The 19,889-nt window shown below is 52.5% G+C and overlaps 2 protein-coding genes across 9 annotated transcripts in view; one reads left to right on the forward strand and one right to left on the reverse strand.

The window, feature by feature from the left end:
• LOC121094450 (SV2 related protein) overlaps positions 1 to 4,211 on the forward strand; it is a 29,005-nt gene extending 24,794 nt beyond the window's left edge. For all 5 annotated transcript variants that reach the window (XM_040608003.1, XM_040608023.1, XM_040608014.1 and 2 more), the window contains one exon: positions 192 to 4,211. In XM_040608003.1, coding sequence (XP_040463937.1) covers positions 192 to 398 — 207 coding nt within the window. In that variant the 3' untranslated portion in view covers positions 399 to 4,211. The remainder of the gene's footprint in view (positions 1 to 191) is intronic.
• A 1,475-nt stretch (positions 4,212 to 5,686) lies between these two features.
• Positions 5,687 to 19,870, reverse strand: DAO (D-amino acid oxidase). Of its 4 annotated transcripts, none has more exons than XM_040608040.1 (12): positions 19,637 to 19,868; positions 17,871 to 18,117; positions 16,227 to 16,432; positions 15,958 to 16,072; positions 15,516 to 15,592; positions 14,987 to 15,052; positions 14,151 to 14,205; positions 13,553 to 13,657; positions 12,899 to 12,981; positions 10,880 to 10,997; positions 10,063 to 10,161; positions 5,687 to 8,535 (listed from the first exon to the last, which is right to left on the reverse strand). In XM_040608040.1, the coding sequence occupies exons 3-12, from the start codon at positions 16,418 to 16,420 to the stop codon at positions 8,404 to 8,406; spliced, it is 1,044 nt and encodes a 347-aa protein (XP_040463974.1). In that variant the 5' UTR covers positions 16,421 to 16,432; positions 17,871 to 18,117; positions 19,637 to 19,868; the 3' UTR covers positions 5,687 to 8,403. The 4 variants fall into 4 exon arrangements, with proteins under 4 accessions (XP_040463974.1, XP_040463982.1, XP_040464003.1 ...); XM_040608048.1 differs by having other exon boundaries at positions 19,628 to 19,868; XM_040608058.1 differs by lacking the exon at positions 5,687 to 8,535 and adding an exon at positions 8,543 to 9,322 and having other exon boundaries at positions 19,637 to 19,870.
• Between the last annotated feature and the right edge of the window lie 19 nt (positions 19,871 to 19,889).

Here is a 19,889-nt window from a genome sequence, read left to right on the forward strand (position 1 = left end):
CCTCAAGGCATGTGTAATCCAGCCTGTTTAATAGCTACGTGTAGTTGTTGAGGAATGAAAGTATGCACATTGCATATTAAACATTTTTTCCAATACTGTAATTAAAATTTCTACTACTACCTTGGTATCTCTATTTCTTTCTGCGATAAGGCCCAGGGGTACGATTTTGTATTTTCTGCCTTTTTCTGCAGGTGATGTTGGAATCTTCGGTATATTTAACACTGGTGGTGTACAGTGGATGTTGCCTGCTGGCTGCCGTGGCTTCCTGCTTCTTGCCCATCGAAACAAAAGGTCGTGGCCTACAGGAGTCCAGCCACAGGGAATGGGGACAGGAGATGGTTGGGAGAGGATCTCATTCCCCAGGGGTCACCAGGTCAAACTCTGGATCACAGGAATGATGGGACATGAAAACCTGAAAGAATGAATGGTACGAGCAAGATATCTTTCACAAAAAATCCGACCCTGAAGCATAGAAAGCTGACCATACTGCCACTGCCAATGTCACCTGTCAAACTGCAGGAACTTTTGGTTTGAACCTAAGCAAGTTGTGTCTCTGCTGCTCTTTGCTCACACTCATAAAAACTTTACTTCTGTATTGAGAGGCATTTGAATATCATTTGAAGTTTAGCAGGAAGGGTTTTTTCTTAAGTCTGTTGTGCTTGCATGGTCAGCTATTCAGCTTAAAATGTCCCGTGTCAAGCAAATAGCTAACTGAATGCAACTCAGTATAAGCTGTAATTAAAACAATGTACTCTCGATGCCTAAAAACAAAAGATTAATATTTATTGTGTACCTGGCATAGCACACGGTGGATTCCATACACTACAGAATAGGTTTTATGAATTAGATGCCTGCCTTGCACTTTTTAGCCATCAACAACAACAAAATGTGATAACGACAAACCAACCAATGCTTTCTACTTCCCTTGCTTATGGGTTCTGTTCCTTGAGAATTAACAGACACTGATTGCTTGGAAACTCTTTTCTGAATGTTTTTCCCACCAAAGGCAGGTAGTTTGAGTCAGTGAGGAGCGATGTGTGTTGTAGAGATGGAAACTTATACACGAAATGTAAATCCTCCTGGTTTGGAGCAGAGTTTGACTTCTCTAACATTTCCAGAAACATTGAGCACTCTGTTGCTTGGTGAAGACTGCTTCAGCTGTACTGGTGTCTCTTTGTGTGTGGAGATGCACGCTGTGGTTTTCTGCATGGGTCCAGGTATGTTTCTGCTCAGTTTGCCTAAGTATGTTCTCATGGTGGTGTAGCCAAAACCTTTGCTAAAAATGCCTCGGTCTGAACAGCTGCGTGGAGCAGTTTGGATGGAGCTGCTTTCAAGTGTCTCCCAACAGAAGCTGGCCTCCTGACAGCTGGGCAGAACTTTTCGATAGCTGCTGATTGTACATTGACTGTAACGTCAAGCTGGTGACAAAGGAATGTAGCTGGCGTCGTATCCTAAACGAACACAAATCATGGGAAGAGCCGCACTGCGGTCATCCTTGGGCGAGGAACTTCGCTCCTTCAGATGTAGCTCCTGAAGACTGATGATCCTGCTCTTGTCAGAGACTGTAGCAGAGTTCAGCTGAGGGTAAGTTTGCCCTGTTTGTCAGAAATGTGTCACTGCGCAGGAGGTCGGCTTGCAGAGGCTGTGGATGTGCAGCGAGGAATTGCGTAAGGAAGCCGAGAATGTGTCTCATCCCTGTCTCAGTTTATTTTCAGGATTCCTGACTCGGGAACATACAACCAAATGTAAGTGAGATGGACTAAATGCTCATCACTAGGCTGTGGGATGGACTAAATGCTCATCACTAGGCTGTGGGATGGACTAAATGCTCATCACTAGGCTGTGGGAAGCAATACGTTTTTATAGTATGTGTGGTCAATTGTCTCACGTACACATAGGTAAGCACGCAACAATTTTTTGCACAGTAGAATATTTGAAGTATTCTGGGAGCCAGGCCCCTTTTCTGAGGGGCAAGAATAGGTCACTGAGTCCGTGTTTGGGTGCAATGCAAATGAACACCGTTGGGGTTCAGCTTTCACTTAGGGTTTTAGGGCACTGGAGTGCAGTATAATGCTCCAAGGCACGTTGGTCTGTTTGTTTATTTTTTTGGAAATTTGAAGGAAAACCAGAAGCGGATAATTCCTTAAGGAAAGCGAGGAAACTCAGGCTAATAAAAAAAAGGCCAAAGAGGTTATTGATACTCTGGGGGGGTATTTTCTGCTGAGAAAAGTTTGACAGGGCACCAAAAGGTCTGTCCATTCATTTACCACTCGATGGTGACTGCAACGAAAGACTCCAGGAGCGATTGGTCCAACCAGACAAACTTTCCTTTCCATGGGAAGGCGAAAACGTTCAGCTCACAGGGATCCCCCTTTAGATGTGGCTGATGCCACAGAAACACCCAGCCTGTTCCAGTGGCCCTTACTGCGTGCTGGTTTGGTTATCCCTGTCTCTGCTGTCTCTCTGTCCTGTGTGCTCAGTCTCCAGCCAGCTCGTGTTCCAGTCGCTCCCCAGTAAACGGACAGAGCTCTCACGGTGCTGACCAGTGCCGGTAATTTGTTTTCCCCTCGTTCTGTCAGGCTGTACTTGGGTGAGTCTCCCTAATGCCCTGGTGCAGCTGGGGCGGCCGAGTGCTGCCTCCAAGGATAAATGGGCTTGTTTGCCTGGGACCATCCCTCCGGTGTGCGAGAGGTGGGCAGAGCGCTGGCAGCCAGGGAGCAGTTCCAGGTGGGTGTAAATCAGGTATCAGACCACACGTGTGACCAGCCAGCTAGAAAACCTGCTCTACCTTGGCGTTAATACGGACTGTTCACCCTTCGATGACGGTTCTGGCTACTGTCCTCTTCCTCCTTCTGGTGAAGGCACTTGAGAGCTGTGCCAGTCCGCCCCGATGGGGTCACATCCATCCCTTAGGTGTGCACCCCAAACTGGGGGGCCTCTAGGAGAATTCACCGGGGTGTAAGCCTGCATTAGAGGTGGGAAAGAATAAAAAGTGCAGGACATCTGTGGCCTGAAGGAATGCCACCTTGCAGCCTAGCTGCTAAGTTTGTCTGTTATTAAGCGCCTTTAGCTAAAATTCTGTTTTTCCAGCGTTAATGCTGGCATATCACTTCATTTTGTTGAGTCAATATTCAACAGTTTTAAAGGACTGCATTGCAGCAGTGGCCTTCGAAATGTGCATTCCGAGAGTTTTAGGTGAAGTATATTTGTCCTAAATTTGCACATATGCATACTTCAGATCAAATATTTCCCAGGTAAAAATTTTTAGGTAATGCAAAACCTTTTGATGCTGTTGAGTAGTTCAGTTTTAACCTGTGACATTTACAGTATTAAAAAAAAAAAAAATTGAAGGCATTTTTTGCTTTTTATGAATTCTGCCTTGAAAATGTCTTTAAGGATCTAAATGCCAAGATTGTTCCTGCCAAGACATCTTCATCCTCTAGGTCTTTGATTTAGAGACAGCGATGCCTAACGCATGATCCAAAGTCTGGGAGAATCTCCCACAGATGTTCGTGGGCTTTGGATCAGCCGAACAGAGCCCGGCAGGTAGGAGCCCACCTCAGCTGACCCCACCTCACCGAAATCAGTAGGAGCCTTTTGGGCGCTGAAGTAACAAAACTGAAGTTCAGGTTTGGCAGGTCCTTGCAAATTCTTAATAATGGAAGGGCATTTGAGATTGTCGCCTGAAAAATTGAAGAACGTTTGCGTTGATACACGTTAGCCTATAAATAATCACAAGTCATATTTTGTTAATATGGCAACACCATTGATGTATATAATAAGCTTCCAAAGATTGTTTTACACACTGTCAAGTATTTTTCACTGATGAAGGAATTAATATAGCTAGTTCATTTAAAACAATAAAGTGAGGTAATTTTGAATTAAAATTGAGAGCAAACAGAATTGTGGGATTCAGAGATTTGCTAACTGTCCAATGTATTAATGTGCAAAGCTGTTGTGGGAAAAATAATTCTCCAAGTGTGCTTTGATGGAATGATTTATTATTCCTAAATGCTTGCCGAAAGAACATTGAATGTTTTCCTGTGTTTGAATGTACAGTTTCTAAGCTGGATACATTTTAATGTTTAAAAACTTTGTGTATATCAAGCTTGTTGTAAAATACTCTTTTTGTTCCTATGTTACTGATGCAACATTGGATAGTTTAATTCCACACTAGATATTTTATGTTAAACAAATAAATAGTTTTTTCAGTAAAAATGCTTTTGGCTGTTCTGTCGGACTTTTATGAAGGGTCGGTGACTTTACCATTTTTTTGTCTTGATGCTCGGAGATTTGAGACACATGCTGCTCTGTGGACTCTGCTGGATACGCAAGGGCTCAGCACTTTGCAGCTCTGACTCATTTTGTGTGTGTGTGTTTTGTGCATTTGGACATAAAGAAAAGTCACAGGATGCATTATAAGTAACCTCATAGATAACTGCAGCTAATTTATTTTTTTTTTAATTATCTTCAGATCTTTAGTTACTTTTTGCATTTAATTGAGTTTGGACGGTAAAAACCAGTCAGTTTTGCTTCTTGCCTGTGGGTAATTTCTAGCAATGCCTTTAATGCTGCAATCTGTGATTGTAGATCGCAAAGGCATGTTGGGAGGAGGTGGCTCAGCATGTGTCTGGACTTCGGGGCAGGGAGGGTCCCCTCTATTTATTTGCTTTTTAATGTAAACTTTTCTTCCACCTGTCTTGTTTTTATAAAATATAATTAAGTGCATAACCCTGACTGTATTCCTCTACCCTTTAAACGATATTCTTATTTTGATGTCCAGCCATTTACAAACATAAGGTCTGAGTCAAAATGACTAACGATCTGCAAATACTTTGCATGCTAATACAGTGTGTTCTCGTCTCAGTGTGCATTAATCTTCCTTCTCACAGCTTGTGCAGCCTTCGACAGTCCTCTGGGATGGAGAGTCTTATTTCTGGGAATGGAAATAGTTGCTAACTGCGGAAGGGTTTGTATCGCGGAAGCAATACTTAGGGAGAATATTCATTCTTCTGTGTTTTCTGTGAACTTTTTGGCATCCTCAGGCATTTCTAAAGCTCATTCTGTTTTCCAAAATGCCAGAGCTGCTGTTTGCTTACAGAGGATAACTTTACTGATACTTGATGTATTTCCAGCTTTGTTCTGTGTCACAGGCGATCGTTGTTGAGAACTGTGAGTTGGTAAAATGTGCTGATGCTGGCCGCTGGCGACGGCGTTTTGTGCTTGTCAGGAAAGTATGTGCAGTAGCTGTGCAGACACCCCACCGACTCCTACCTTACCCTTGCTGCAGAAGGGAACTCCAATCTCACGGCTCTCCTGGCCCACAGTGATTCATCGGCAGCTGCCAACAGTGTAAAATACCTTCCCTGTCGCTCTGGTCTCCAAACAGAGCGACCAGCCGAGCGACATGAGAAAATCCCAAATGTTTCCGTCTGGGAGCGTGAGTTCTTCACAGTCCGGGGGCTAGCAGCAACACCACGCAGGCAACCGCGTGATTTCACACAGTAGGTGTTTCGGGTTCATTTGTCTACTCAGGATCTAGAATGATGGCTCTTCCTCCTGCAGGACGAAATGTTCAGGGAAAATGTGTGGGGAAACACGGAATAATGATCTACTGGGATGCTGCTATGGAATTAGCATTTGAGGCCCTATCCATGCCATCAGGGAGAAAGCATCACACACGAGATAGCTGGATACTACCTTTATTGTGCGCACATACTAAATTGTGGCCTTTTAAAAAATCAGGAAAGTTAGACTGCCAATAAAATTACACATTAATCATTTTTGTTTGTTTTTTCAGAGGCCGTGTAAGATCACAGGACAGCTGCTCCTGTAGGCTCCACGATCAGAAGAACCAACTGCTTATTGTAAACTACAATGACTCGCTCCACCCCTGCTCATCGGTGTAGCTCTTCTGCGATCGGGTGAGTGGGTTTGATTTACAGCAGTGCAAATGGGAGAAGAATATGGGCCTTCATCTGTGGAATAAGTGAAATCGAGCGGGTGCTATTCCGCTGAACAGCTTCTGCTGAAGCGCTATCACAGACCATTGGGTTTAGCATTAATCAATGGCCAATCTTCTGCTATTGTTTTCTTTTTTTCTATCTTTTCCTTGATTACACCTATTTGGATGTGGCTGCTGATGGATCAGGTGAGCTGCCAGATCTAGCGGGAAACCCTTCTGACAGAGAGACTGGACATGACCGGGGCTCCTCATGTTCCACCTTTGTGTTTTTAAGCACACCGGTGCCTCAGCTGCCAGGCACACCGCACATCCATGCTCCGCTGCCCTAACCTGTGCCGTAGCTCCGGAGCTGCTAACAGAGCTTCCCTTTGCCGCTGCTGCACAGGGCAGTGATGATGTTCCGCAGTCGAGTGACAAGCAGAAAGCACGCGTGACTGCAGCATTCCTAGGATGCTGTACACTTTGCAAGGATGTGAGGAGCGCCGATGTGTTGGGCCGGAATTGCAGTCAGAGGAACTTCAGCACCTGCTCTTGTCGGTGCCTCCGACAGCCTTGGACTCGGGTGCGGCATCAATGAGAATTCCCGTGCTGCAGCCATGAGAATTCCAGGGCCACAGGGATAAGAATTCCCATGCCTCAGCGATGAGAATTCCCGTGCCACACCACTTCGTCAGTGCTGCAGGTGTCCGAGTGGAGCCGAACACAACCCCCCTGCCCCTTCCCAAAAGCGAGGAAGGGAAGGGACACAGCAGCAGCCACCGGGAAATTCTGGCCCTTACGGTGAGAGGAACCATCACTGCTTTCGTTAAAGGGCAGACAATGAGCAGATGCACTCAGCAAAGCACGTCAGAGCTTTCTGATGGCCCAGGGTGTGTAAGCTGGGGAAGTACACAACACTGACACAGGGTGCAATGGAAAGTGAGGTCGCTGGAAGGTGTCCCAGGGCCACGGCGGTGCTGGCACAGTAACCTCTGCAGCACTGCTGGAAATGAGACCAGGCTCGCCCGTGCCCGCAAGGCTGCAGATCTCACGTGCACGGACCATCTCCAGTGGCACCGAGTGCTCATCACTTCCCACAAAGCCTTCACCAGTTTCTCTTTTCCTTGGTGAAACTGAAGCAGCGTGTCGGGAGACAAGTCCTTCGGCAGGGAGCAACTCTGGTGCCAGGCTGTGGCCAGGAAAACATGGGCTTTTCGTGGGACTTGTTTAAAGGCGGGTGCCCAGGAGGCAGAGGGAGCCCAGCTGGCCTGCAGCATCGCTCACGCACTGGGCGCAGCTGCCTGGTCCATCCCAAACCAGGCTGACGAGCTATTTTTGGCACATGAAGTCAGAGGGAGAGAGAAGCTGCATCACAGATGAGTAAGAAACAGTTGGCTTCTCTGCAGAGGAGAGCGAGCCAGGCCCCGTCTGCGGGACTCGGGACAACCGGCTAGCCTTCGGGTTTGAGGCTAATGCTTCTTGACCATTCAGTACCTTGGCTGCGATGCTTTTTAGAGCAGGAAAGACACATGGCATGGGAAGATCGGCCAAACCGTATCTTCAGAACAGTGCACGGGGTCCTCAGCAGCGTCACTGAACAGCCCCAATGTCATACCCTCCCGGGAGCTGTCCCCAGCTCCATCGGGAGGCACAACCTGCCCTGAGCCAGCTCCTCTCCCAGCGCTGCTGCCCCAGCTGCATCTCACGCCTGGAGGAAATGAGAAACTGAAGGGCCCGTGGGAGTTTTAGGGACGAGAACAGCTATTTTGTGTATGGTCTCTGCTATATATAGAGTCTGGCAAGTACCTGGGGCTGGAACATGTTGCTTTTGTTGCTGAAAACATCACTTGGAAAGCCCATTTTAGGCAAGCGCTGCTGCCTGTTGCCAGATACACTAACCAGGTGCTGTAGACTCATGCTTTGTCTTGGAATGAATGTAAGAAAAGCTATTGTAACTGAAGCACGTGCTTGTAGAGCTGTTGTTACTTCTCTGGGAGCTTCTTCCTACTAAGGAGCTTTTGCCTCCTGGGGGAAGCTTGCAAATCTAATTACATGCCGGGTGTCGGAGCAGTCAGTGAAGACCTCAGGTGGCACTGGCTCAGTTTCAGATCCTGTCCCATCATGCGGATGAACTGCAGGACTGTCAAGATTTCAGCTGAACCCTGCCTGCCCTTTGCAGACTGATCCCCGGGACAGAAGTGCACTTTGCCACAGATAATTAGTCCATATTTTAAAGCGCTTCCTTTAGGTAGGTCATGCAGGGCTGGGGTGGAGGCAACTCAGCCGTCTGGCAAACGGCAGCAACAGAAGTGGCTGCAACCTGGAACTGAGACGCTGCGAACCAGCGTTGGAGCTGGCGGGAGGGTTGAACAGCCCACGTGTATCAGTGTGTTATTCGCATCTTTCTGCTGTGATTTCTAAGCTACTGCTGTCAAAAGAATGCCGGGTGAGCAGGCAACTCACAAGCGCGGCTGTGGTGGGCCAGCCACCTTCTTCTCCTGGAGGATGCTCCCAAAGAGCCTGGCTGCTGCCATGGCACAGCCCCAGTGGATGGTGATCCCGAACCCGCCGTGGCCATAGTTGTGTATCACCTATGGGAGAAGAGGAGGAATCGGTGCTGAGAAAGCTGTGCTGGAGCCCTGGGGCTAAGGGCAGCGAGGAGCCACAATAGTGGCTGGGAATGCCATTAGTGTCTTTAGATTGACCCTTCCATCTGGGAGCTCCCAGTGCACAGCTGGGGGACCTTCTGCTCCTTCCCTTCCTCCAAAAGCTGCTGGAGAGGCAGGAGAAACTCTGCATGGTCCAGTGGCATCCCAAGCATCGTCTGCACCCGCTGCTCCGGCCACCCCGAAATGCAGCAGTGGGGCTTGCAGCCGTGTGCCTCAGAGCACATCACGTTACATCCTACCTAGTGTTTGTTCCTACCAAAGTAAATTACTTTGCTTCAGCAGGAGCCTGACTCATCGCTGGGATCAATAGCTACACCTCTCCTGTGCCAAGGCAGCGTAGATCTGGCGTGCTGATAAAGGAACAGAGCAATCCAGAAATTAATTCAAATACAGCATTACTTTGAACTGTGCTCCGGAGTTTGCCTAAATACACCGATTCCTTTCCAAGACTCTCCAGCTAAAAAATTGAATATATTTTCATTACATTTAATTACATTTTACAGTCGTCATCCCCTTTGGAGCTTTAATCTCTTCTTCTAAGCTGTACATCTAAGAGACACATGCACGCACTTGAATCAAGGATTCCCTCTGCAGGTCTGCTGATGAGCAGTCAGGCGACAGCACGGAGGAGTAATGTGGTCCTACGTGAAAAGGTGCTGTGCTGAGGGTCCAAGAACAGATGGCACACTGCAACTCGGGCATCTTTTCTCTAAAAGATGTATTAGCCATGCAAGGCTATTTAAAGAGCTATTGCCCTGGAGAAGTTTGAGCCTAGACCCCCAGCTTTACTTGCACAGAGGCAGCTGAATTTTTCAGAGCCCCGCAGTGGGTACAGCCCCAGCAGTGTCCCTCTGTGCCTTCACCACATTTCATTTCATGCTGCTGCTGAGCTTCAAACTGGAAGAAATCTCAAGTCCGATCTTTTGCACCAACAATCTGGTGTCAGTGCTGGAGGCCCTGAGCATTTTATTAAAAACTGTGTATTGGGTTTGATTAAATGGAGACATGAAGTTCACAAGCACAAAGGACTCTGTACCTTATGGGCTGCTGGCAGAAAACCACGCTACTTTAAATGCTGACACCAAAATGTGGTTTGCATGTGCCTCGTGTGGTCCTGGGAGCAGCGCAGCCCATGCCAGACTTTTTCTCCCATATGGGTTTTTCGGTGTCTATCAAGAACTAAGCTCCAGCTGCAGGTTTATCCCTTGGCAGGAGCACTCCTTGCCCCCTCTCCCCACAAAATCCATCAGACCTGGCTATCTTTGACATTTATCTCTGACACTGGGTTGAAACTGAGAGGGGAGACAGAGCGAGGACCGATGAACGCGGGGCAGTGCAGCTGCGGGCTGAAGAGCACCAGCGTTAGCTGGATGTGGGTGTTGCAAGTGCCTAACGCACAATTAGCGTGGTGGTTAATGACACTCGGCATCTGGGGGCTGTGCACGGTACCTCTGCCTGGAAATGGCCGTGGCGGAGGGTCTCCCGCTCCAAGCGAACGAAGGGGCGTGCTGGTCTCAAGCCGCTCCACTCCTCTACGATCTTTGCTTTCTGAAAGCAAAAGCACATCAGCTCCTGCACGGCGTTTCTCTGGATGACAGCAGCCAGATCCCTCAGCACTAAGCGGTCCGTGAGGCAAGGGCTCCCGCAATGAGCAGGGACAGAGGCTCCCCCGTCCCTGCTGCTGCTGCAAGGGGCGACTGGGCAGAGCAATTGCAGATGGCAGCCTGCACGTCGCCAGCCTGTGGCAGAGCCGGCGAGGCAAAGCGCTGTGCCAAAAGCCCACACGTTCCTTGTAACCCAGGGTGCAACCGCAGTGGCAGGAGGGGATACGAACCAGCCTCGCCACATGCCAGCCTTTCTACAATGCAGCAGAAGGTGGCGGGGGGGGCTGGGCCCGGATGCCCTCCCAAAACTCTTGCTCTGATTTTTTACCAGCTATATGAGTAATTACGTTTTCCTACAAACCTTGTCTCAAAAGCAATGCCAGCCCCAGTCCCTGCCTGTCCATCAGCCAGGTGTACGGAGCCCGAGATGTGTGTGATGAACGTGGCCAGGCACCAACATGATGCTGTGCCACCCCGTGATTTACCCTCTCACCAAGTGCCATGTGCTGCCGGGGGACACGCAGGAGGCCCAAAAATTCAGGTTTTTGTGGTTTGTCCCCAGCGCCCATCCCTGCAGCCTCAGCTCCACCCCAGCACCCGGACTCTCCATACCCCTTCCCTCCCTACTTCCCGGCAGTGGGCCTTGGGTCGGGGTCTCCCACCTGGAGAGCGGGAAGCAGCCTGCAGCAGTTCTCCCAGATAGTTTTGTGATCCTGGGTGCTGTTTTCTTCATTCCAGTTGCCGTGCTGATAGATCCCTCCCAAGACCGTGAACTCACTCCTGCACCAAGACCCAAAAGAGATAAATGGTGGTGAGTGTCCCCAGCCATCCCTTGCTGGACCACCACACCGAGGGACTCTGTGTGGGGGATGTATGGATCCTGCTACGCCCAGAGCCTGTAAAATATTCCTGCCGGACGAACTCTCACACGGAGCAGGCGGGAGTGGTGCCTGCATGTCTGCTCATCAGCAAGTCATTCATCAAATACTATCAGCACTCAAAAGGCCCTTGCCTGGGCAAACCAAACAGCTCATTTCATCTTCTATCAAACAGGTCTGCTCCTGCTTGGCTAGGGAAGAGGGCTGGAAGGAACAGGATGCCTCCAGTGGGGAACACAAATAAACATATTTCTGCTGCAGCTGCTCCAAAATTCCTGCGGGTTAACAGGACAATGGCAGGTTACGGCTTGGGGGGAGCTGGGGGTGTCTGTACCTGCTGGACCCTTCTAAAACCTTGCTTGAGCCCTGGGAAGCACAAAACCACAAAGGCTGAACGGTGGGGCGTGCAGGAGGGGACCCCCCGGGGCTGAGCACTCCAGCATGGAAGAGGTGCCCTCTAATGCTCCCCTTGAGAGCCAGCCTGGTGCCCAGCTATGACAGCTCCAGCTAAAACAAACACAGGGAAAAGAATTCAGATGTGGCTGGGACTGTGATCAGAAATCGCTTGGAATATTTTGCTTGGGGGCTGTGAGCATTCAAAGTTATTTACATAATGGCTGATTGCCTAATTCTGAAATATCAGCACAATAGGGAGTGCCAGAAATGCAGCATTCAAGCTCAAGCTTAAAAAGCCCTCTCCACGGGCAAAGCCGGGTAGATAGCTGCTCTCAGGAGGAAGCAGAGGTGGGATAAACAGCAGGCGTATTTATTTATTCTGCAGTTTAGCTCCCCGAGTACATGCATACACTGCCGTCTCAAATAATAGATCCCAATTCCCCTAAGAAAGTTGCTGGTGGGAAGCAGGTGGAAAGTGCAAGATAAGCGCTGGAAGCTGGGCTCTGCCCGGGAACAGCCACTGCCACTCGCTGAGCTCTGGAGATGGTGCTTTTGGGGCCAGGATCTCATTTTAGCCCTCCTCATCCCTATGGGGACACAGAAATAAGGTCTTCCCCTGGGATTCCTCCTTGGTTTTTGCAGGGAGCTCTGCATGGGTGCTAAACTGAACGGGACGCTCCCAGGAGACGTCTCACCAACAGCTGCAGGCACAGCTCAGGGTACCAGCGAGGGGAAGGCTGAGCTTTTTAGGGTAGGCTTTTATTAAAGTAAAAAAGGATTCCTGCCACTGGTTTTAATGGGAGGATGCATCAGAAGTGCCTTTCCCCACAATGAGCTGTTGTACAGCAGTTCTGTCAACACCATTGATAAAAAAAAGATGGGTACAAATGTGAAAACAAGAGATCTCCCCTGAAATATTTGCCCTACTGTCAACGTTTGGCTCTTTTGAGGACCTGATTTTGTTTTGGTGGGATAGGATCAGGGACACTGAAGCCACTTGGTGCTGCCTGATCTGAGAGCCCAGGACCAGCCCAGCCCCACCGCGCATCCGAGTGCCGAGCTGGGGTCTGCGCAAGGAGGTCACTGCCCCAGGAGTGGGACCTCCCTCGCTTTCCCTGCCCGCGTCCTCCTGCTCTCCTCCCTGAGAGAGATAGGCTGCTTGTAATAAATGTCCATGGTCTTTTTGGTGGTTCCTAATGGTCTCCAGTCATTAGCTTCTTCCCCTAATGGCTCCGAGCTATGGAGGTGCTCAGTCCTACTGAGCATCGTCAGGCCAGGTGTGAACGCAGGCTGGGCTACTGCAGGGCAGGCAGCAGCAGGGAGCCGTGGCCAAGCCAGTGCTGTAGGAGTGCTGGCAGCAGAGCATCACTAAGGCCAGCCAGCCCCTGCCCACCTGCTGTCACCTACCCCGGTATGACGTACGGTGAGTTGTAGATACCAGATTTGATGTCATGAGTGATGATGAAATGCTTCACCCATGGGGCCAGGACCTGGGAGACGAAGGGGAGAGGGTCAGGGGGAGGTGGAGAGCAAGGTTCCTGGCTCAGGGAGGCAGCAGGAGGGATGTGGGCAGGCTGACGAGCGCAGACACCAGGGTCTGCATGTGGTACCCTCCCTTCTGCTCAGGCTCTGTACACCACAGCGCTGCTGCCATGGGAAGACAGGGAGATGGGAGGGCAGGTGGGCAAGTGGAGGAGCTTCCTACCTGGCATCAGTCTGTGTTTCCCCACATAATCATCTTCTTCTCCCAAGGATTTTATGTCTTTTTATTATTAGCATTATGCTTCTGGCCTCCCCCCGCCTTCACCCAGAAAAGAAATGGGGTGGTGACCCAGGACATCCCCACAGCTGAACGAGGAACAAGATTCAGGTTTTCTGCGCTGGCCTCCACACATGAGGGTTTTACACTACCAATGTTTTCCGGGAACTGGGACCTGATCCTGGTGTGGGTCCAGCCCATAAGCCCTCGATTCAGCCCAGAGGGCACAGACACACCTCACGGTTAACAAGTGGCTCCTCCAGCAAAAAGAGTGGGGGACGTAAGCCCTGCACCCTCCTCACCTTTATGACCTGTCCACGGCCAGGTTGTAGCTCCGGGTCAGGCTGCAGCTCTCCGGCACGCACCCCAGTGCAGTTTATTACAACATCCACGCCCTGGGCAAACATCTAATGAGAGACAGACGTGGCGCGGTGAGCGGCGCGCACAGCGATGCGACCCACGGGGGGCACGAGACTCCTGCATCGAAGCCAAGCCCAGAACTCGGTCCAACGGTCTGGTAATGAATAAACCATAAGGGCCGGATCCAGGGCACAGCTTCCCCAGCACAGCTCCCGCTGAGACCCCATGTGTGCAGGCAAGGAGAGTGTTTGCAGTTCAAGGGGAAGACAGACCGCTGATGCTTGGCTGCGTCCTCACTCAGTGCTGGCCAAACGCACTACCCTGTCCCCTCTCAGCCATCCCTTGATGCCCAAAAGTCTTTATCTTGCCTGGTAGAATTTGTCTCCTAGATCTTGGCGTAGTCTTGCCGCTGCCCCTGGCCCATCACTTATGCCAAGGGACGTGCCAGAGCAGCATGTGCCTGCTGGGTGCTGCTTCTCCATGCCAGAATGGGGCTGTGCCCGCTGCCCTGCTCTGCCCCGGCTCGATATCACCACTCACCTCCTGGAAAGATTCAACCTTCTTATGGAAAAACTTCACTCCTCTCTGCGTTAATCTGGGAAGAGCAAGTTCATTTGTTACCAGCAAATGAAAAGCAAATGTACCATTCAAATTAGCACCTGTAATTGATACCCAGAGAAGGTACAGCTTGTTGCTCCTTGTTATAAAAGACCTTGTCCATGGTCTTTTTGGTGGTTCCTAATGGTCTCCAGTCATTAGCTTCTTTCCCTATGGCCCTGAGCTACGGAGGGTGCTCAGTCCTGCTAAGCCCTGCATCAGAGCCCAGGTCTTCTGCTGTGGGTAGGGCACCCACTCCACCTTACCAGTAACAAGAACAAAACCAAGCCCCACATATTCCCACAGTTAGAAGCACTCAGATGCATAAAATACACTCCTGGGCTAACAAAGTGGGGAGCCTGTTACCCCCCTGGAGCAATGAGTAGGAATTCCAGACCCTTCTCCCCACCTCCCAGGGATGCATCCCTGCCTCCCCTCTCCTTCGGCTCATCCTGCTGTGCCCCTGCGCTGCTGCAGGGCACAGGTTGCTGAGAGCAGGGGAGGATGCTCAGGTCCCCTGTGGGTGCTGTCCCACGGAAGCCACCAGCACCAGCATCTTCAAGCTGATTAGGTCAGAAGTGCAGCAGGACACGAGGTGGCCGCCTCAAATCAGTGCCACCTAAACTCAGCCACCAACTTGGCCTGAGAAAAGGATCCAGGGCAACACCTGATGTGCAGGATGAAAATCCACACCTGCCTCCCATGTCCTGCTGGCTGCAGGACTCGGAAGGAGCGGTGGCTCTCCTGCAACCCCAGTGCCATGGCAGCTCTGCACTCACCTGTTGGTGAGCCATGGCAGATAGCTCCTGCACTCCAGCATCAGCGCTGTGTTGAACCAGCCGTAGCTGAAACCAGACGAGGAGAGGAAGGATAGGACCTGCCTAAGGACCATAAGGAACCCCCAGCAGCTTTGCACAACAGCCGCTTCCTGCCCTGGCGCTGCCGACGGCCGCTGCAGCTCTGGGACCCCAACTCCCCCTTGCAAAACATGTGCATGTTTTTTTCCCCTCTGTTTACAGCACAAAACACCTTCTGCTGATTTTCTTCCCCCAGTTTGACAATATTTGGTGAAGTAAGAGCAGAGCTGGAATGGTTTCCATGCTGGGCTGCTCCTTTTTTGCCTTGTTTGAGGCGTTCCCTACTTATTTTAAGGGAAGCAGCTGTAATGAAGCAAGGCCACTTCTGCACCTGCAGTTTCTTGCCCTCGCCGCCCCTTGACAGGGAGGCATCTGGGACCGTTCACCCATACCTGTCCTGCCGGGGGCGGAAGGACATCAGTGCCTCTCTGGAAAACAGACTGGAAAATACCTGTAACCAGGGAAGAGTTCAAACTCTTTTGCTGTCAAGTTCCTGAATCCCAGGACAATGTTCTTCCAAGATGGGTCCTGCAGTAGGGAAAAAGGTCCGAGCTCATCAATGAACCCGAATTGCAATCAATCCCTATCGTGGGACAGAAGCTGGGGGGGTACACAGCCCACCCCGAGGAGCACGGGCAGTCATGCAGCTGCAGCACACCATGGCCAGCAAGGCTCTGCCAGCTCCCACCCGCCCAGGGCTCAGCCCTTCCTTCATACCAGTACAGCATCAGGGGCACAGAAAACACCGTGTCCCGGGCAAACTGTCACAAGACAAACTTGGAAGGATTCAGAAACATTCAGAGCATCATCTGGGAAAAAGTACAACCCTGCCCGCCCCCGGGCAGCCTCCGAGCTGGAGCCCTTCCCAGCCCTGGCTGTGACTTGCTCCTTACCGGCACCGGCTGTGTAAACAGGTTGTAGCCAGAAATTAAGAAAAGTCCCATTTCCTTCGCTGCCGGTGAGCCCAGGTGCCTGAGGAGGTGATCGAACGTCTCCTTACTCCAGAGCCTGCAATGAACACCGGGGAGCGGTGGCTCTGCCAGCCCTATGGAGCTGTGCCTGGGCAGCTCAGCCCCCCATGCACTGATGGGCATGGCGGGGCAGACACAGCACTAGCATACGCCGCCTCCTCCTCCTCCTCCTCCTCCTCCTCCTCACTTACGTCTCCTGCAAGTTGCCATGGTCGCTCAGGTAGGGCTGCCACAAGCCAGCTGCCCCATCGCTGGTGGTGTGGGGTGTGTAGCGGTCTGCGTAGACCTCCATCTCCAGGGAGGGCACCAGGCTGTGGTACTGCTCGTGGATGCACAGGGCAGTGGACAGGCCGATCACCCCAGCCCCGATGACGGCCACACGCATGGCTCCGGCTCTCTGCAGCGAGGGAAACACCTGAAGGGCAGCACTGGGGCTGGGGTGCCGCTTGGACAAGGTGGGGCTTCCCAGGAGGGAGGGCATCTGCTCCTGCAGGACCCCACCTGGCCCTGGCTCTGCTGCTGGAGCAGAGATGGCCCAGGGAAGGGGCTGAGCTGCTCTTGGTGCATTAGTGTGCATTTCTTGTACAGCCTCCCAAGTCCTCTTCAGCACCTGCCTGCACTGGCCAGGCACTGAAATGGCAGATGCAGGGGGTGCAGCTTGCCACGGGACGCTACTCCATTGCTCACAGCCCTTGTGCTTGGGGCCGCATCCCTGGCTCTACCCTTGGGTGTGCTGTAGCTGCTGGCGAGCAGCAAAGTTGCAGCTCAGCTGCCCATGGCCGTTCTCCTCTGCTTGGCAGAGAGAGTTGTGGTTGCTTTGTGTCCTGCAGCAGCTCAGGACAGGGTGCCACAGCCATCAGCATCCTCTTCTCCCTCCCATCAGCCAGTATGATGAGGGCGAGCAGCCGGGGAGAGGTGGGAGCACCCACCCGCTCGCACCGCCTCCCATGGGATGTCGTGAGCCCTCCATGCCCAGCAACCCAGCCCTGCTCTGGGGAGTTCCTAATTCTCCCCAGCCCCTGGCACGGGCTGGAGACACAAGAAATGGGCACGGATAAAAGAAATGGGAAACAGCAGGTGTTTTCCAGGGAGCAATGCCAGGTGCAATAAATGCAAGGATGGTTCCTCACGCTGCTGTTGCCCTCGGGGCTGCCTGCACTTGAGGGTGGCTGTGCCACCACCCCAAATCCTCCCCAGCACCAGCTGGGAGAACCGCTGTTTGCCAATGTCAGCTGCAAAGAGGGTCTGCAGCCCCCTTTGGTCTCCTGACTCTTCCCTCTTGACAGAGCTTTCCTGCCTTGCAGCCTGGAAAAAGTCCTTTGGTCACCACCTGGGCAGAGAGCAGCCAAGGACTGATTTGAGGAAGGGCTGGGGTTACAACAGTGTGGGTCATGTCGGCCTGGGTCACACCCCTGAATGCTCCGCTGCCAGCATGTGGGTAGGGGGAGGGATGCCAGCAGCACGCCAGACCTGGCTCTGGGCAGCATGAGCAAATTCTAGCCCATAGTTTTATTTGGACAACGTGACGTGCAGCATCTCTGCTGCGAAAGGCAGCCCGCAGCGGGACTGACATTTGCTGGAATGGAGGGATGAGTCATCGGGATGGCAAAGCACCGACAGCAGCAGGAGAGCCGCACTGCTTCCCATCTGCTGTGGTTTTATAACCCACAGGCGGCAGGAGCTGGGGCTGCATCCTCTACCTGCAGCCGGGGGGGGGACGGGGGGGGACGGGACGGGACGGGACTCGCCCCAGGCTGCCCCTGCAGCACCGGCCAAGGAGGTATCCGCCTCGCCACTCAATAAATCATGGGAACACACATTTTCCACCAGCTTACCTGCAGAATGTGTGGTCCTTGGGGTAGTCACCGCGGTTTTCAGAGACTTCAACAGAGTCACCTTCTCAGGGCAGCTTGTTTACAGCCCAGCAAACTGCCCACAGTGCAAGGTCTAAGTGCCAAGGGCAGCGGGATGACAGCCCGCCCCCGGGCAGCGGGGCCAAAGTCTTTGCTCCAGACCCAGGGAGGTGGAGTCCCCCGCACCAGACCCCGTGTGTAGCTGGCAGCCGGCCCCGGAGTCTCTCCTCTGAAAGGAAAACAGGGTCACCACCGTCTGTGGCAAAATGCCATCATTGACACTTGTCACCATGGTGACTGCTGGCTGCCCCGATGGGTCCTGGTGGATGGAGAGATGCGGATGGGACTCCCCAGCCACCGGATTCCTGTGGGATCTGGAAAAATCAAATGCCTTGGTCTTGGTTTTTGTGTCGTAAGAGAGAAATGGCATTGCTTCCCCTCCGCTAGACCCCAGGAGCCATGTTGCCCAGCTTCCCCCTCTCAGGGGCCAGATGGCTTCGTTTCTCTTTTCTAAGCTGCCTCTCCCTTCACAAAACCCACAACTTTGGGCTCTGGGCTGAAAAGCCAGGTTTCTGTCAGTGCAGATACCATTAGCAGTGGCAGAGGCAGCCCTGGAAGCACACATGGTGTTTGGGCAGAGTTGCTACAATTAAAGATTTTACTGTGCCTCAAGGTTTTATAAAGGAGGTAATAAAGATAAAAGAAATGGGAACTAATCTCCTGCACAGGTTGCAGACATGTCTCTGGAGTCTTGGGCCCTGGGTTTCAGCCACGCAGCACAACGCACCGCAGGTGACAGGAATCCAGTCTCACAAAAGGCAGAGGAAAGGCATGGGCAGGCATACGCTGGCCTGAGCAGAAGGATGCTTTGCCCCGAGAGGTCAGCGGGGATGGCCTGGGAGGGTGAAGTCTGCAGGCTCACAGGGCTTCAGCACCTGGTACCTTTAATGCTTTTGGTAGCGGAGCACCACTCGCACACATTTCAGATCCCCAGCATCCCTGTGGGGGCTGCCATCCTGCCTCCCACCACCCGGCAGGAGCAGCACCACCCGCGGGTGACAACCTTATCCAGGCTGCCGAAGGCAGCAGCTGGCGAAGCCATGGGATCCCGCTTCGCTTCGGATGCCATGAAAGAGAAGGCTCATCTGCCACCTGTGCTGCCTCACGACCGCATCCTCCCAGGGATGCTGCCAGGAGAAACCTCCTGGGGCAGGTGGTGTCCAAGCCCCGGGCACCCACCCCCTCGGACCCCAGGGTGCTTGGCACAGCTCCTCTTTGGAAACACAGAATCACTCCGGTGGGGAAAGACCTTTAAGATCATTGAGTCCAACCGTTAACCCCGCACTGCCAAGTCCATCACTCAACCACGTCCCTGCGCGCCGCATCCCTGTGGTTTTCAAACACTCCCAGGGACGGTGACTCCGCCACTCCCCTGGGCAGCCCGTGCCAGTGCTTGACCAGCCTTTGGGTGGAGAAATTTTCCCTAAAATCCAGTGTAAACCTCTCCTGGTGCAGCTTGAGGCTGTTTCTTCGTCCTGTCACTTGTTACCTGGGAGAAGAGCCCGGTCCCCCTGCCCACAGCCCCCCTGGCACCTGGAGAGCGACCAGCCCCCCCAGCACCTTTCCCCCAGGCTAAGCCCCCCCAGTGCCCCCCACCAGCGTGGGGAGGGACGGAGGGGGAAAGGCATCCACGGCCTGAATTATTAAGGGCTTTACATACAACCAGCAAAGCCTCTTACACTAATTACCCCATTACTCGTCTGCCTCTTGCTTTCGGCACCGCTGACCCCTCGCACTTTCTTCGCTCCGCTCCGAAGGGGGCTCCCGCCGGCCGCCCCCGCCGCCCTCCGGGGGCCGTCAGGGGGATGCTCAGACCCACCGGCACCTTTCGGGGCGCCGCCCCGCTCCCCGTGCCGAGGCTCGGCCCCCCCCGCCGGGGCGCGGGCCCCGTCAGCCCGGGGATCGCCCGCCGAGCGCGGCCCGGCCCCGGGGAAGCACCGC

This window comes from Falco naumanni, chromosome 1 (assembly GCF_017639655.2).
Source record: "Falco naumanni isolate bFalNau1 chromosome 1, bFalNau1.pat, whole genome shotgun sequence".
Classification (NCBI taxonomy): domain Eukaryota; kingdom Metazoa; phylum Chordata; class Aves; order Falconiformes; family Falconidae; genus Falco; species Falco naumanni.

Bases quoted from the DNA above. Each gene is read 5' to 3' on its own strand.
- DAO (XM_040608040.1), bottom strand. From the start codon at position 16,420: ATGCGTGTGGCCGTCATCGGGGCTGGGGTGATCGGCCTGTCCACTGCC. The intron at 16,073-16,226 runs GTAAGTGAGGAG...TGTTCATTGCAG, and splicing joins CATGGCAACTTGCAGGAGAC to GCTCTGGAGTAAGGAGACGT. The intron at 10,998-12,898 runs GTAGGTGACAGC...GTCTTGGTGCAG, and splicing joins TCACCGTACGTCATACCGGG to GAGTGAGTTCACGGTCTTGG.